Raw genomic sequence first — 17,223 nt, forward strand, 5'->3', positions numbered from 1 at the left:
GCGTCGTCCGCGTGATGTTCGCCGGGCCGAGGACCGCTCACCGTAGTCGGGGACCTGTCCCGTGCCCCGCTTCAAGAGGAGACGCACACGCCTGCCGCCCGACTTGATCAGCTCGATGGCGCGCCCGTGGGTCATGTCCCGCGTGGTGTCGCCGTTGATCTCGATGATCTGGTCGCCCACCTGATGGGAAGGACCCAGAATGAATGATGATGATGATTTAGAGATGAAGCCGCTTGGCGTACCCGCATCCTGCCGTTGCGTAGCGCCGGGCCGTCCTCGGCCAGCCTGAGGACAAACAGGTCCATCTTGTACTCCCGACCTCCGCGGATGCTGAAGCCGAAACCCTTGACGCTCTTCTCCAGCTCCACCGTGAAGAAGTCAAAGTCCTGCGACAGCTGAGGGAAAAGCAAAGCGTTGTCACGGCGGACGGCAGAGACGCTCCCGCTTCTCCTCGCTTACCTGCACCGGCGGCATGCGGTAGTCCGCCACGGCAAACTGCGGCCGGAAGTCCAAGAGGGGTGGGTGGCGGTAGTCCAGCGTGGGGGGCTGGCGGTAGTCGGCCACCGGGGGGTGCCGGTAGTCCACGGGCGGCTGCCGGTAGTCGGTGAAGGGCGGCTGGCGGATGTCCGGTTTCACGTCCTGCCGGGCTTTCACCTCCGATCTGTAACTGGGTACGTTTCGGACAATTACACCAGTTGTGTGGAGAAAAAAAAAAAAAAAAATTGCGGGAGTTTGCTACCTGCCCTCGTGTGGATAGGTCTGCGTCGGGGGTGCTGGCAGCTGGCCGCCGACAGGGCTCCGCTGGGTTTTGGCGTCCGACCGGGCCGACTCGGCGGCACCCGGGTCGGGCTGCGGGCCGACGGCGGGCGGCTGCGTCTTGGGGCTCTGCTGCGCCAGGGGGCTCGGCTTCTCCGAGGCGGGCGCCGACGGCGGGTTGCTCGCCTCGGCTACAACCAAGTCGGGGATTGTCTGTCGATCCCGAGTCTGCGGCGAGCGCTTTTGCGACAAACCGACCTTCCTGCGGGACGATCCTCAGCGTGACGCTCAGGCCGGCGTCCTTGATGAGCTTGACGATGTCGCCGTGCGGCATGTTGACGATGGACTGGCCGTTGACGGCCAGGATGCGGTCGCCCACCTTCATCTTGGCGCAGCGGTCGGCCGGGCTGCCCTCGATGATCCGCCCGATCTTGTGCGGCACCGCTGTCGGACGCAAAGGGTCAGCGACTGGCGGCGTCCCGATACTTTTGAGCGCCTTACGGTTGGCGGCGGGCGCCTCGGGCCGGTTGAGCGAGCTGATGATGACGAAGCCGAAGCCTTCGCTTTCTTTCCGGTGGATGAGGACGTCGCTGGGTTGGGTGGCGCTGTTGGCGTCCGTCAGGTCGCTCCGCGGCGAGCTGTGCTGCGTGGAGCCCGAGTGGCGCCCGTTCTCCTGACACGAGTCGCCTACAACGGTCGAGAACCGCGACGTAGTGTCTGGCGTGGAATTCCGTCAGGAGGCGACGCTGGACAAACCTGCGGCCTGGCTCCGCCTCCTGATGACCATGTTGACTTGTCCGTTGCGCGCGGCGCTGTGCATCAGGTCGATGACGTAGCGATGCGGCTTGCCCACCACAGGGATGCCGTCCACGAAGAGGAGCTCGTCGCCGGGACGCAGACGCCCGTCCACGTCCGCCGGGCTCTTCTCGATGATGGCGCCGATTACGATCTATCGGGGGGGGGGGGGGGGGGGGGGGAACGCAAAACGGATTAGAATTAGATTAAATTCGATTGGATTTCGCTATACGAGCCTTGTCACGTGTCTCCGGACTCGCAGGCTGGCCCGCCTCGTCCCCGCCCAGGACCCTGAAGCCGAAGCCGGACTTGTGCCTCCGCAAGTTCACCTCCATGTCCTGGTACTCTACAAACAGACAGTCGGATGAGCGGCGGGTTCCCGCGGCGTGCGCTTTCGCTAGCGACCGACGAGGCACTCTACCCGGCGAGGGGTCCGCGGGGAAAGTCGTCCTCGGGGCTCCCGATTCTGCACAGACAAAGAGGCAAATCCTGTGGGAAGCTCACCGCCGCCATCCATAAAAGTCACGGCGAGAGTTATAGCCATCACTCATTTGCTGCTTGGGAGAGTGAAATCACAAGGAAGGCAAACTTGACGTACGTGATTGATTAGAATTTTTATCCGTAGATGGACGCTAGTATCTGATTTTGGCGTGTAAGTGAATTTGGCGACGCTTGCGGAAAAAAAAGATTAGAATCGGGTCTTTAGTCATCATTAGCAAATTTCAATGTCCGACCTAACATGAATCCAATGACGAGGTAAAGGAGAATTGAGTCACTTGGGCGCGCCGGCTGCTAGCGAGGCCAAACTGGACCTCAGGGAAAAACGTTGGGCGTTTTACAAGCCAAACAGAAATTTTATAATCCCCAGCGAAGAATATCATCTCTTGTTGACAGCGTTAACAACGTCAACCTTGTCGGCGTCTATAAAGGTCGTGGCAAAAAGGAAGTGAATGTTTGTTTATTGCCACTCATCCAACTCTCAAAGATTTTGGACCTCAAGTCAAGTTAGCATGATTTCTACTATTATGAATCTATATTTGATTTATTATTATTAATTATATTTATTTGAAATGAAAGAGCAAAATATATTTCCTCTTTCTACGAGAACAGTGCATCATTTTTGCGGCAAACTCGATTCAAGCTAAATTCCGCATTAATTGGAATGGAAATGAAGTTGAGGCAAGAAGCCAAGAATGTGAGCAACGTTATTAGTCGCCTTATTAAAAGAGCTACGCGACAATATGTTTATCACATCCGGTAAGGATGATTCATCCTGACATGTGGTGCAGGTGCGCCTAATGAAGCGCGGCGCCGGTGTCACATGATGTCATCGTTTAATAATGACATAACAGCTTAGCATGAGCAGCGTGGCAAACGGTGGCTCTGTGTGTGTGTGTGTGTGTGTGAGACACTGGGTCCACGCTGAGCCTCCGGGCGCTAATAAGAGCAGACGGGCTGAAATGACGCCGCAGGAAGTGTGACAGGCGACGCGAGCCGCATTTTTCTTTTTTTTTTCCTGAAATGTCCAAAGATGCCACAAGAGGGCGCTAAAGTCGCTCTCACCTGTGACGACGGGTCTCTGCACCACCAGGCAGGTCTCGGTGCCCACGGCGCACTCCTTGAGGATGTCCACCACTTGGGCGTGCGTGAAGCCCAGCACCGCCTGCTTGTTGATCTCCACGATCAGGTCGCCCTCGTTGACCCCCGGGCACCCGGACGGCTCCAGGATCTGCTTGACGCGCTGGCCCGCCGCGCCGTCGGCGATGGTGAAGCCGAAGCCGTCGGCGCCCTTCACCAGGGTCAGCGTCAGCAACTCGCCTTGAGACGCCACCGAGAGGCCGTCGGGCTGGGCGTCCGGCTGGGCGTCCTGACCCGCGTCCGGGACCAAGCGGGCCGTGCGGGACATGTAGTCCAGGTAGTTATCGTAGCCGGGGCGACCGTTCACCATAAGGGGGCGCTGCTCCATGATGCCCAGCGGGGAGATGATGGCGGCGGCGGCGCCGTCGGCGTTGTTGGCGTCGGGCTCGTAGGGCAGCGAGTAGCCGCGGCACAGCACCAAGGTCACGCTCTGCCCGATGGGAACCGACTGGAACAATTTGACCACGTCGGCGTGCGTGGTGCCCAGCACGCACAAGTCGTTGATGTATACGATCACGTCGCCTGGAGACCACAAGTTTATCTTTTTAGCCTTTTTTGTGTCGTCGCACCTTTGTTATATTGGCTCACAAAAAAAAATGGATTTTTTTTTTCTAGCATGCCGCTCTGTTACACATGTCGTCATAGCCTGCGGGGGCGGGGCTAAAAAACGGCAAAGCTCCTTCGCTCATCGATTAAAACACAAAGCGTGTGCTCGCTCAGTGTCCTTCAGCGCTAAAAAAGAGCGCGTCATAAAAGCAGCCGTTAAATATCTGCTTTGCGCCGGCCGGGGGGGGGGGGGAACGTCGGCGAAGGTGACGGGAGGCGAAGGCGCCGACACTTGTTCTTTGAATTCCCTGCCGCGCTTTCCCCGTTGCGTCATCGTGCCGAAAGAACGTTAGCGAGAATTTCACACCTCCTCCTGTGCTAGTGTGGGCTACAAGAAGTAGGACGCCGCCGCGTCTGAGGAGGCGGGTCGGGCATTGGGGGAAGATCCATACATAAATATTGGGACAGTCCACATCTAACCCATCCTAATACTTTAGTCCCCATAATGCATATCCTTCCTACCTGTGGCCATCTTGCCGTCGGCGGCGGCCGGCCCGTCGGGGATGACGCTCTTCACCTGCAGGAACTCGTCGGGCTCGTCGCCGCCGATGATGGTGAAGCCGAAGCCCATGTTGCTCTTGTGGAGCGCCGAGGAGAGGAAGCTGCCTTTCAGCTGCGTGGGGTCGCGGGTGAACAGCGGCTTCTCTGTCACCCAACCAAAAGGAGCATGGCCGTTACACACACACACATACACACAAAAGGCATCCGTGACTGGCGGGATTGGATCGAAGGGCTTCAAAGTGGGTCGGGGCGAAAGCTCGTCGGAATACTGGCAGGGAATGCGAGTCACCGGTGGGACAATCACAATGCAGGTGCGGAGGGCCGGCTCTTCTCCGAGGAATATGGCTGAGGGGGGGGGGGGCTACCTTGCCGGAGCGGCGGGAATTCAGCCAGCGGCATGCTGCCATTCAGGGAAAAGTTCCATTGACGGGAAAGACGGTTGGGGAGGGGAGTAAAGCTCACTTCCTGCCACGCCGCCTCAACGGGAAGCAAGCGCTAGCAATCGGGAGCTAGCCCGCCGCATTCTTCCGTCGTCTCCGACCTACTTACTGACGGAATGGCACAAAGGCGAGGGGCTACGGTGGGCGCGAGGATGGCGGTGGCGGCGGGGGCTCATGTTCATCCGCCGGATCAGCACGTGCCGCAACGGGGAGACGGCGGCGGCGAAAGGCGAGGCCGGGCGCCGCGGCGCCGGCGGCGAGCGGGAGGACAGGTCGCTCAGGCTGCGGCAGCGCTCCGGCGCCGGGCCCGAGCGGGCGGCGCGCGGGCTGCCATCTTGTACTGACATTTGGGAGGGAGGGAGGACAAGGTGGAAGAGAGAGAACCTCACTGGGATGGGTCGCCATCCCATCACTGCCACTCCAGTGGGGTAAACAAGCGGAGGTGAAAGGCCAACGGACACTTCATTAGGTACACTTTTGTGCCATTAGCAGGTCATCATTTATGTACACTAGTTATGGATAGGTTATTTTTTTGCCTCCGACTACTCGCTAGCGTTCAGGATGCTCATAAATGGGGTACCTAATGAAGAGGCCTGTGGCTAGAGGTTCCTTAAGAGGATTTATTGCTGCTGCCGCTGCTGCTGGAGGAAATAAAAATCCATATTTCCACGAATGAATAATCGCTAGATGATGCTGGCTGATTACCTCTGTAGATGGCGGGAAGCGGGAGCGAGGAGAGCCCCTGACTTTGCATCTGCTGCTCCTGCTGGAGTCTCCTCTTGGCCTCCAGAACCGGGTTCTCAAACTGGGTCCTCCTGTTTATGTGGCTGCGCCGTGACAACGACAAAAAAGATCATCGGCGGTTAAGATGCGCTGCGGCGGGCGGGCTGGCGGGCGAGCGGGCTCGTCTCTCGCTACGATGATTAATTAAATGGCCCGCCGCCACGTTACGTAAGCGAGCCGCAGAACAGGGGCGGGAAAGAGAAACAAAATAATGCCTTTTTATTTTGCTTTGGAATACGTACTGTGAGCAAAAGAGATTTTGCATTGAGCGCCTTTGACGCGGCCGACTTACTCCACATAGTAGCTGCCGTAAATGGGGTCGTCGATTTTCTCCCAGCCATACGGAAGCTCTGGAAGCAGACATCAAAGAATTCGAGTCAGGAAGAAGAAGAAGAAAAAAAAAGCACCAGCACCAGCACTTGGACACAAACTGACGGATGAAATCACATCAAACCAAACTTTTTTTTTTTTTCAGATTCCGCCCCGCTCATTTTTCCTCCCCCAAAATGGCTTCAAATGGTTTATTTATTTTCTATAGCTTGCTCGAGCGGCTTCATTGAAAGTACCGTATTTTCCGCCCTATAAGGCGCACCTAAAAACATCAAATTTTCTCAAAAACCGACAGTGCGCCTTATAGTCCGGTGCGCCTTATATATGGACCAAATTCCTAAATTTAAACTGGCCCAAAGCATTGTGTCATGAAATCAAGCATAAGTGGCCCGTTGAAGACTATGAATCATGAATCAAAAAGACTATGGATCATTATTTTATGATTATAAAGTAATTTGTTCCGTCTGAAGTTGAAATAAAAAAGATAAAATGGAGAATGATTTGATTTGGATTAAAAATCTGACATGATGCATTCATGGTGCGCCTTATAGTCCGGTGCGCCTTATATAAGGATAAAGTTTTAAAATGGGCCATTCATTGAAGGTGCGCCTTATAGTCCGGTGCGCCTTATAGGCCGGAAAATACGGTAGTTCGATGTGAAGTGCGGTCTTTGATTTGTTGCCCAAAAAGTTGAGACAAAACATTTTGGAGTCTGCTTGTCAAAACGCTGAGTCCTGCATCTTTTTCCCTCCTTTTTCTTCTCGCTGGTCATTGTGTGCTCACGTAATATTATTCCTTGGCCCAGTTTCCGCGCCCAGTGTCCCGCGTACTTGCATCCTCCCACGCGCAAGGGAAAAGCGGCATCTCTTCTCCTCACTTTCCGTTTTAAGCTGAAACTGTCGATTTAGCCTGAGGACGCCAACGCTAGCGTGCCCAAGCTAATAAGCAAATAAGCTAGCGTCCTCAGGCTAAAATCGACAGTGCTGTTTTTTTTTTAATGTTTTGTTGATGATTAGATGTCAGATTCATTCCTATTATACATAACCAAAGGATAAATATTGTTGATAGTCTTTTGGTTAACAAAAACATGGCGGACAACCGTGCTAAGTTAAGCTAGTACCATTTGTTTCTATTCGCTCAATTTATTTTCGACAATCTTACGACGCAGTTTCCAACTTCCCATTTTTATGGAACGCACCACAACCTTGCGGGACCGCGCTGGCCCCCTTATTGGTTTACCTCTGATCTTTTTTATCGACAAATCATCCATTTAAAAGCTTTCGAGCGATTCATATCCCCGCGAGAGCCCCGGCGCCATTTGTGTGGGCTCCCTTAAGTCTCTTGAGGTTATCATTTGTCATTTTTTATCACCTTTTAATGCAGAGGCGTGCTAAAAGGGGCCTGTCAGATGTCGGGGCGAATGTGGCTGGCGTGAACACGCCCCCTCAGCCCAGCCGCGGATTCAATTCCCAGCGTGTTCAAAGTGATAAATAGCGGCAACTGCGGGAAAAAGAAGCCATTTAATTCCGCCCGTGCTTCCTTCCGGAGCGAAGAGTGAGGATCTCAGCAGAAAGGTGTCGGCGGAGACCCGGGCCGACCTTCTGATCGATCGCCGACGAGCGCTCGTAAACAAGCCGGCGTTTTCTTTTGAGGCCGTCAAAGTCGACCGGGGTCGCGAACGGCCGTGAAGGCGGAACGGGAGGAATTCTTTTGCTTTTGTGAGGAATGACCTTGAACACGCTTGGGGAACATTTACGGCTTCGGTCAGGGCGCCTATGGAATGCATAGGCGTCAAATGTTGCTACGATACGGCGTTTCAATGATCAATATTTGCCTTTAAATGTCAAATATCGATATTCTGCAAGCTCTTCATGGCCAATGTTGTCGTTTTAACGAGCGTACCGATATTTCTAGCCCGCCTTTGCTAGCGAGCTACCTTAGCGCCCCCACTAAATCCCCGACTGAGTCGATAAGGAGCACATTGGAACACCACCATCGGGCCAGTAAATCTGCTTCGGTACACTTTGACGCCACCGCCCACACTTGAGTCGCTGCGTGTGCGTGGCGGCGTGTGCGTGCGCGCCCGCCACAGGTGAGTTATTATCGGGCGCCAAGCAGCGGCGCCCCCCTTCACCTTGAGCGTCGTGGCGGCGGCCGGGAGAAGCGAGGAGGAGCGTTGGCGGCGACATGATTGATGGGTGTATTTCTAGAACGTGCACGCACACCTGAGGACGCCAGATTGGAGTGCGCGTGTGCGCTCGCACTTGTCGTCAACGTGTGTGTTGAGCTTTCGGGGACTCCCAAATTGTCTCATTTAAAGTATGTCTGGAAATATTTGTATATATTTGATGTGCCGATACTGCAATGTAGGAAAACCGACTGTGTCGATACTAGAGACACGATACTGTCGCCGAAATAGCCATAAAAAAAATACCCTATCATACAAACATTTAAATGAATAACAATGAAATCCATATTTGCCGTCGTTATTATCTTGCGAGACGTACAAGATTTGGATTTGGATTCCGGAACATACTTTGTTGCATTTTGCCTTCCCGTAGGCGTTTCGTGGCGAACAGAACGTAGGTGAGAGGCGTTGTTATTTCCCAGCCAGCGTACGCTCGGCGGGGAAGGAAGACTTTCAAAAACGACATTTTCAGCTCGCTTGGAACAAAAACAAAAAAGCAAACAACAAGTACACCCTGCTGACAAAACGAAACGGGGGAAAGGAAAAGCGAGCGGGACAAAGACGCATCCCCATGCCGACGCAAATATCAAGACGTCTAAATCACGACAAGGTGGCTGTGATGTCGAGCGCGCCTTTTAGCGCCGACGATAGCGGTTAGCCAATTTGGAAGGAATTGGCCATTTTATATTCATTTTAATTTGCTATTGCTACGCTCGACCAAATATAACGCACCTGGTTTGACCGAGCGAGCGGCCATTTTGAGCAAAGACAACGCTTTGACCGGACGGATGGCCCTGTTTCTTCAATTTAGCAGCGAGGTAGCTCTATCCCGGTGCTCCTGAACGCCTCGTCTCCAAAGGCCATCAGTCACCGGCGCAGGGGAAGGACGAAGGAGACAGACGACACGTGCAGGCGTGTGTGTGTGTGTGTGTGTGTGTGTGTGTGTGTGTGTGGGTGGGTGGCCGAAGCACGCAGCAGCTCTCTCCCAGCAGAGAATAAAGAATTCTTTGTGAAGCGCCAGTCCATCTTAAGTCCAAGTAGATAAATAAGAGTGGCGTAAGTGCGCGTAACTCACCGTCCTCCTTGCACTCCTCGGGCGGCTTGGCCTTCTTGGCGAGTCGGGGGTCCAACCACGACGTGGTCTTGGTGTTGTGGCTGCGCAAAAACAACAAGTGAGCAAGAGAGCGAGGGAGCGAGATGTGTGAGAAAGTCAGAGAGGAAGGAGGGAGGGAGGGATGGAAAGCAGGAGAGGTGGGAGGTTGGCCGAGTCTTAATTGAGTGCTTGGAACGTTTTGGTGAAGAGAAAAAAAAAAAAAAAAAAAAGAAAGCAATCACAATCGATACTTCTAATTTGCTGCCGGGCTCTCATTACGGTGGAATGCAAGAGGGAGTGGGCAGAGTCGAAAACAATAACATGACGATTTTAAAAAGTAACCAACTAAAACAAACAATTTGTTAAAATAGAGCAAGGCACAAATGCGATCTTTGAATCAACAATGCATTCCGGACCACATGAAGGCTTGCATAAATTCCAGAAATGAACAAACCGAATATATTTATCGTTGTTATTAAGTACCTTTGTAAAAACGGTCTCCGTATTTGCCTGCGAGATTCCAAATACCCAAGCGCCCGCCCGCCCTCAATGTGTCACTCACTCGATGAAGTAGACTTCCCCTTTCTCCGTGTACGCCATTTCCCAGTTGTCGGGTAGCGGGCCCAGCTCGTCGTCCTCCTCCATCTTGGGGAGGGCGTCGCTTTTCGGGGAGCGGCCGGGGTCCGCCTCGGTCGAGGCCTCGCCCGGCGGGGGCGGCGTCTCGCTCGGGCCGTTTTTGTCCTCGTGTTCGCTCGACTCTGCAGGGACAGGGAGGAGGAGAACAATCCGGATTGAGAAGAGGCGCAGCCTGCCTACTTGGTGGCCTACTTTGATGCACGGGAGGGCCTGTCTGTCAAGAAAAAAAGCTTACTGTCCAACTAAACAAAAAAAAAACCATAAAAGAAGAAAAAAAATCAGATTTGATTGAAAAAGCCGACTACCTGCGCACAGCAGGGGAAATTGCGGGATCCCGATTATCCCGGGAAAATCAGGCTCCTCTAATCCCCAATTACATCAAGCGAGTTCCGGTTGCGAAATCAGATTAGAAACAGACGGACATTTGGACTGCTATCTTATGTCCTTAAAAAAAATGTTGTATGTAAAAAAATCAAATAAAATGAAGCACGCTACCTTGTTTAAGCTCATTGCGGTAAAACCAAAACTTCATCTTAATTTTCTTGAAGTAACGCAGCAAGGCCAAGAAAATGCAGAAAAGGTCAAAAGCCTCCCTGCTTCCCTGCGGCTGCTTGCACTGATGAACCCTCTCGACAAGCGAAGTGACTTTGGCCGGCTTAGACGGGTCACAGGACCCCTGTGCAGTTTGGGCTTTGGAACCATTCCCCCCCAAAAAAAAATCCTACTCAATGCTTCTTTTATGTCTTATGTGATCATGTGATACTTACAGAAAGGGGGCAAAAAAAGACTGGAATGAAATAAAAGCCGCCGCCCCGTCGGGTCTGACCTGGCGCGGGGGCGATGCCGTTGACGACGGCGGCGGCGGGGGGCCTCTCCTCTTCTTCCTCCTCCGGTGGCTCCATGCTGGCCTTGTCCATGTCGCTGACCGACTTGTTGCGCTTGCGTTTGCCCTCCGAGCTGGTTCTGGCGCCCGGTAGTAGCGACAGCGGCGGCAGCAGCCGCTCCGTTACATTTAGCGCCGGAGCGGCGGGCTCGACGGGAGGCTTGGGCGTGCCGTAAAAGTTATCTGCAAACAAAATGGATGCTTCCAGAAATGGAGCAGTATTTTGCTGAGCGCTACCTAAAGGGGCTGCAGGACGGGGTGGGGGGGGGGGCAAGTCCTTTACAATCCGGGCCTGTTGAGCCCACGTGACGGCATGTCGATAAAGGTGGCCGCGCTCACCTTCATAGATTCCGCTCTCAAGCAAGGCGCCGCTTTTCTCCAATTCCATAAAGTGCTGGACGCTTAGGAAATGATAGTCCACCCCGGGGACCTCGCCTTCCTTGGGCTGCCTGGTGGTGCCTGCGGGTGACAAGTGGACGACGACCCCGTTAGACCCTCGATGACCTCATCACCACACGACAAATGCGCACACACACACAACTTTAATGGCCTTCAAGAGGAAAGATTAGAACAGAGCGCAGGTGCAATGCCTCAACGCTTATCCATTAAAGTGCTTGTCCTGCTTTCGTCCTTTAGAAACCGAAACAGGCAGCGGAGGAAAGTCATGGCGGTGTTTAGTGCGACTGCAAATACAATGAACGTCAAAATGGAGGAGGACGTCAAAACTCATAACAATAATAAGAACCAAACGACCGGCATCAACATAAATAAGAGGGCGCTGCCTAAACGGGCAGCAGACGAAATTCGAAACAGGACCCGAGCTCGGTCCAGCGCGACGCGGGACTATTTCGAACGTGAAAGTTCGAAAGCTCAATGTCGGAGGGCACCGCCTCGACGGGAAGCGGACAAAACGGAAACAAGAAGCGTGTTCAGTGGCGGCCGTCCCCTGTGCCCTAAACCCTCTGTTTTGAGTGTCTCCAAAGTGTCAGCAGGGTCCATTGTACGGCGCGTAATCCCGCCATTAGCCAATTAGGAAGTGAGGGGCAGCCCTAATGCCCTGGCATTAGCGCCACGGATTAGCGGGCGGACAAACGCGCCCGCCGAGGCGGCGCTGGACGGGGCCAAAAGCTGCTTTCTTTGCACTTTGCTCGCCGCATCGCTGCATATTGGCAGATTTGTCCCGTGATGCGGAGCGGCGACTCTAATCAACTGTGATTATATATCATTTAGGTGGATGGAATGGAAAGGGAGTGGAGGCGGGGGGGAAAAAAAAAAATCCAGGGAGTCGTTTTGGCTGGGCTGATGATGAAAAGTTAATACCTGTCGGGAGGCGATGATGGCTGCATCGTCCGCCTCGGAGGAGAAGAGACGAAATGGATCGAAAAGGACCAGGTTTAATGGAATGGGGACTTTTTTTCCCCCCTAGATATGATCTCAGATGCCCATTCATGCCCGTTGAGGCGGCAAAAATACTCCAACTGTGTTGTCACTCTGCGTTTCTACTACGGCTCTGTTTGTTTCGCGTTAGCATGATGTGGAACCATGACCGAGCAAAGATTTCTTTTTTTCTGCAGCCCGTTTAGGCGGCGCCAACCTAGCTCAAGGAATTGAGGGCGAGTAAAGGTCCATGTACGGGAAACGGCGACAATGCCAGAAGCGACCGTTCGCTATGTGGCTTAAGTCACGTCATTAAAAGGAGTTTTATTCATGTTTCCGCTCCATAAAATGCACTCGGGGGGTTTGTGCTAGCGTTTCGCGCGGCTCGTCGGCTCACATTAGCGCACGGGCCCGACCTTTGCGTGTCAAAGGGAACTTTCTGCTCCGAAGCCGGTACGTGACAGCCGCATCTCCGGAACCTTCATTAGTCTGTTCAGACGGACGGCACGTCATCAGAACTAACCTACCGCCGTGTCATCTTTTCAACGTGGAGCCAGGTCTCCTGTCCTTGGTGGCGGAACCATTTGAAAGGCTCCTTTCCATGGCAACTCCAGCTCTGTTATCAATCCCACCATCAAAAGTAGGTCACGGTCCGCGGTTCAAGGCTCCGTCGAGAGACGTTTGATGATTCAGAGACCGGGCGCCAGGAACTTTTCACAGTCCGGAGATTCGACTGGGTGAGAGAGCGAGGGAGATTGTGGATGGCTGATGTCATCTGTTTGAATTTAGAAGGGGGGGGGGTGGGGGTCGGGATGAGTGTCCGCAGCGGGACGGGAACGTGCCGCTGTGTCAGCCTAATCTAGTCGTCGCTACGCTACATTAGCGCACGATGACACAATCCCTTTGCCGGTTCATTCGGAGCCAACGCTCGGCCCCGGGGCCCGAAAGCATGAGCGGAAATACCCATCAATTAATTATCCTTATAATAATAATCATAATGAATTCATAATTCATTTCCGAAAAGACGTACAGTTGGTTGGGTTCGCCGAAAGCTAACTTTCCAAAGCGGAGTTCTAAAAATCCACTCAAGCTGCCATTTTGTTTTTCATATTAAACATCCATCATGCTTGACAGTGACAAGCTGTAATTGTTCCTCTTAAACAATCGACGGGCCGCAGACGCAAGAACGCGCCGTCCTCCATAAAGTCATTTGCCCGCTTCCCGAAAGGCGTCTTTTGTCACCCGCCGATACAAAGTGCCCATTAAGTCAATATCCAATTACGAGGCCCGCTCACAGGCCCCGCCCACTTGCCACCTATCTACGTGCGATAGCTCGCTCGGACGGATGAAAAAACAAAAACCCCCTGGCGGAATGCTGCTGGCGGCCCCTTGCTGGCTTTAATTGGATCCTTTTAATAGCGCTCACGATGGCCACTCTCGGCCGCGTCATTAGCTTTGTCCGCTGCTTTCATGGGCGGACGCTTCCTGCCTCACATTCTAGCCAATCACTTCTTAATGGAACGTACTTTTAGCCCTTTGCTAGCAGGTCTAAAACATTTCTTTAACATTTCAATTTCACCGCTAAAATATTTGGGGGGACTAGTCGGGCAGCTGGTTCAATCGAAAAAAATGACACTTGGTGGAAAAATATACCGTATTTTCCGGCCTATAAGGCGCACCGGACTAGAAGGCGCACCTTCAATGAATGGCCCATTTTAAAACTTTATCCTTATATAAGGCGCACCGGACTATAAGGCGCACCATTAATGCATCATGTCCGATTTTTAATCCAAATCAAATCATTCTCCATTTTATCTTTTTTATTTCAACTTCAGACGGAACAAATTACTTTATAATCATAAAATAATGATCCATAGTCTTTTTGAGTCATGATTCATAGTCTTCAGCGGGCCACTTATGATTGATTTCATGACACAATGCTTTGGGCCAGTTTAAATTTAGGAATTTGGTCCATATATAAGGCGCACCGGACTATAAGGCGCACTGTTGGTTTTTGAGAAAATTTTAGGTTTTTAGGTGCGCCTTATAGGGCGGAAAATACGGTACCCAAAATATCGTATTTTCCTTTAAATCATGGCATTTCGTGTCATTTGAATTCAATTCTCTTACAGTGCATTCTTTGCTAATGTTCTTTTTATGGGCCACTTGTCAAGTCATCCATTGATTTGTTCTTCCCAAAAAAGGCAATGAATCGCATAATAGGAGGAGGGGGAAAAAAAACAATCCCTGACAGGCGTAGACAGGCGGGAGGATTTCCGCGCCGATTCATTTCTGCCACTTGCGAGGTGATTAGCGAGAACCAATCAAATGAATAATATATGCGTATAGGCGCTCCATCAGATGTCGGGAGAATCATAAGCGGCTTGATAATGAGAGAGCGACGCGCCAGACATGACGGATTGAAGGTGACACTTCACACCTCCCAAAAAAAACCCCCCATTTGTTTACATCAGAAAGTGGATTTGGATCAAAGTGGATCATCATGAAGACGGATCAACCCGCCCTTAAAAAGTGACGGGCTGGAAAGTCACATTCACACGGCCGTCCGCGTTCCCGCTGCGTTGTGATGTCGAGCGTGAAACATAAGGCGGCGGGAAATCGCCCGTGCCACCATCTGCCGGCCGCTTAATTAAATACACTTGATTACATTTGAATTCCGTGTGCCGACGACACACGAGAGGGCAACAAAAGTGGGGGGGGGGGGTCACGCACCACGTACGTTCATCATCGATTTAACTGTTCTACCTCGCCCACTTGCATTAGTGTGTTAGCGCGCGCTAATGGCGAAATGCGTGCAAAGGCGGCCCTCCTTTCAAAAAACCACAACGCCGTTTCATCTAATGCTAACTAGGCTTTCTGATTGATCATTTTGACTGAGCAATTTGAAAGCATCCGCACCTCCTGTGAGAGGTCGCAGAGTGTCACCGCTCATTGCTCTTTACATTTCCATCCTCCAAAAGGAGTGCCTCGGCGCTCTCTCGTATGCACTCGCGGGAGCTAGCAGATAACCGCGCAGCCCCGCAGCTCAGCTTAGCGTTCACCTATCAAGCCGGCGAGAAGCCGAGCGAAGCCACTTATCGCCGACCCTCAGAGCGCCGCATCCTTCCACGACAACCGGAACCGGAGCCAAAAAATCCAGACGAAAATAAATCCGAGTAGGAAATGTTTTTTTTTGCAGACACAAAATTCCCTGTCCTGGATGTTGGGCGGGGAGTCGTGAGGCGAGATAATCCGCCCAATATTAACGTCTGGGCGAGCGATACGGCGTGAGTCATTACCAAACGAATTGGGATGCACGCGAAAAAGCACAAGTTGGCTCCTTCCTCGGAAAAGATTGTCAACAATCAAACAGGTGTCGTCAATCGGTTACGCAAAATGGAGGACACGCGGAGTTTACGGTTTCGCTGTAACTCGCCGCCTTTGTCGCCGTCTCGAATACAACAAGAGCAGCTGAGCGGTCGGCGTGACGTTACATAACCGCCGAGCTTTTCTGAACGGAAGGGTGGTGGTGGGGGGGAACACAAGTGGCGCGGTGACCTTCAGAGGAACGATGTGGAATAACGCAAGCTGGGCCTCGTAACAGGCTGGTAAATTAACGACCTTGGTGAGCATATTGACGGCTAAATTCAATTTTCACGGCAGGAGCCATTTTAACCACGGCCTGACATTTGAGGCCAGGCTTGCTTGTTGGCTTATTGTTAGGGCACAAACGCGACGTGGAGTCCAATTTTCCCGATTCGGTAAACAAACACAGTGCAGCTCAGCCTCTGTCGTGGTTTTTTTTTTTGAGTCCGTCTTGACTTCTAGTGCTCGTGTTCTCTTCGACAGTCCGATTTGCTAACAAGCTCGGGCCGCGACCAGCAAAAGAACATCCGGAGGTTAACGGCCGCTGACTCCAGATGTCGTTGTCCCTACTCGCGCCGGCGACGGATTAGCTTAATTCGCTAATATGACTTTATCCGCCTCCGGGGTCCATTTTTCCCCCCCCCCCCGTTCTGTCTTCACGGTAATTGCGGCTCAGCGGAGCATCCAAAACGGCCCATCAAGACATTTGGCGTCCCGTACCAAATAGCCACCCTCGACCCGTCCGCTACCTGCTGCCCGATAATGTTTTTTTAAACCTTGCCAGAGGTCGCCGCCGTCCGGGACGACTTTGCTAACGAGCCGCTCACGTCCGGTGCGGGCTCGTCTCGCGTTGACCTGCGAGGACGACGTCAACTCGCCGCCGTTATTGCCTCTGGGACCCGGGGACGTCGGGAACGGGGAAGGGCGGACGCCTTGGTATGTTAATTAGAGCCCAAAGCCCCGTGAGCTGATGACTCGCTTTCGCTCGACCGGACAAAAAAGTAATCAGCTGCCGTCTTAATAACGTTTTGGGAAGATGTTATCTTCTAAATATTTGAAGAAGGGAGCAGGAGTGTGCTTCTTTTTGGCTTGACACTCATTTGGAAGACACGGCTAACCCTGCTTTCCAAAGTCCCTTCAAACTAAAGTATGGGGCGGAATTTAATTCACAGCCCCCCCCCACTGAAATGAATGGAATGTGTTCCAGGCTCTCCAAAAAAAAAATGTAATTTGTTTTTAATGAGGAAAAAAATGCTCTCTGTAATATGGCGTAACAACAAAAAAATTTGAATATAAATCTATTAAAAAGTAAACAATCTTTGCCACTGTTCCGTTCTAACATTATTGTACTGCCCGACTTCAATCCAAAATATTCCCATTGCGGCAAAAGCTCAACTCTTCTCGAAGAAAGTTCAACGGAACGCTGCAGCCAAAGAAGTGGTGGGGGGGGAAAAAAAAATGAGCGCGAGTCAGAGGGTGTTAGGAAGAAGTGGATTCAGTTGTCAAGAGACATAATCGAGGCCAATGCCGACTCTGCGCTGAGCGGCGATGAAGCTCGACATGCATTTTCGCGGCAGCACGAACCGCTTGACATTTGGAAGGACCTTTTCTCTCCCCGGCCGCCCGGAGACGAATTGGAGCAGGGCCGGGGGCGGCAGGACTAAACGCCGCCGTCCCGGCTGCAATCAGAGCGTGTCGTCGGGATGCGGGAGAACATTTGGACAGCGTTTAACCCAAAGTGGATTTCCTCCGAGCGCTTCCCGTTCAGACGGGCCGAGCGGGTTCGCCTTTTTCTATTTTCTTTTCCATTAGCTCATTGTGACATTTGCGC

At 52.5% G+C, this 17,223-nt stretch overlaps 1 protein-coding gene across 3 annotated transcripts in view; it reads right to left on the reverse strand.

Annotated features, from left to right (window-relative positions):
* magi2a (membrane associated guanylate kinase, WW and PDZ domain containing 2a) overlaps positions 1-17,223 on the reverse strand; it is a 36,564-nt gene that overhangs the window by 2,124 nt on the left and 17,217 nt on the right. For 2 of the 3 annotated variants that reach the window (XM_061269257.1, XM_061269258.1), the window contains exons 3-19: positions 10,989-11,108; positions 10,593-10,832; positions 9,693-9,888; positions 9,113-9,192; positions 5,812-5,869; positions 5,442-5,563; positions 4,258-4,440; positions 3,115-3,711; positions 1,973-2,017; positions 1,788-1,897; positions 1,513-1,705; positions 1,258-1,443; positions 1,015-1,200; positions 740-947; positions 460-667; positions 243-395; positions 42-180 (exon numbers count right to left, since the gene is read on the reverse strand). In XM_061269257.1, coding sequence (XP_061125241.1) covers positions 42-180; positions 243-395; positions 460-667; positions 740-947; positions 1,015-1,200; positions 1,258-1,443; positions 1,513-1,705; positions 1,788-1,897; positions 1,973-2,017; positions 3,115-3,711; positions 4,258-4,440; positions 5,442-5,563; positions 5,812-5,869; positions 9,113-9,192; positions 9,693-9,888; positions 10,593-10,832; positions 10,989-11,108 — 3,024 coding nt within the window. Of the gene's footprint in view, positions 1-41; positions 181-242; positions 396-459; positions 668-739; positions 948-1,014; positions 1,444-1,512; positions 1,706-1,787; positions 1,898-1,972; positions 2,018-3,114; positions 3,712-4,257; positions 4,441-5,441; positions 5,564-5,811; positions 5,870-9,112; positions 9,193-9,692; positions 9,889-10,592; positions 10,833-10,988; positions 11,109-17,223 lie in introns of all 3 variants that reach the window. The other variant, XM_061269256.1, reaches the window with a different exon arrangement.

The sequence above is a fragment of the Syngnathus typhle genome, linkage group LG21 (assembly GCF_033458585.1).
Source record: "Syngnathus typhle isolate RoL2023-S1 ecotype Sweden linkage group LG21, RoL_Styp_1.0, whole genome shotgun sequence".
Classification (NCBI taxonomy): domain Eukaryota; kingdom Metazoa; phylum Chordata; class Actinopteri; order Syngnathiformes; family Syngnathidae; genus Syngnathus; species Syngnathus typhle.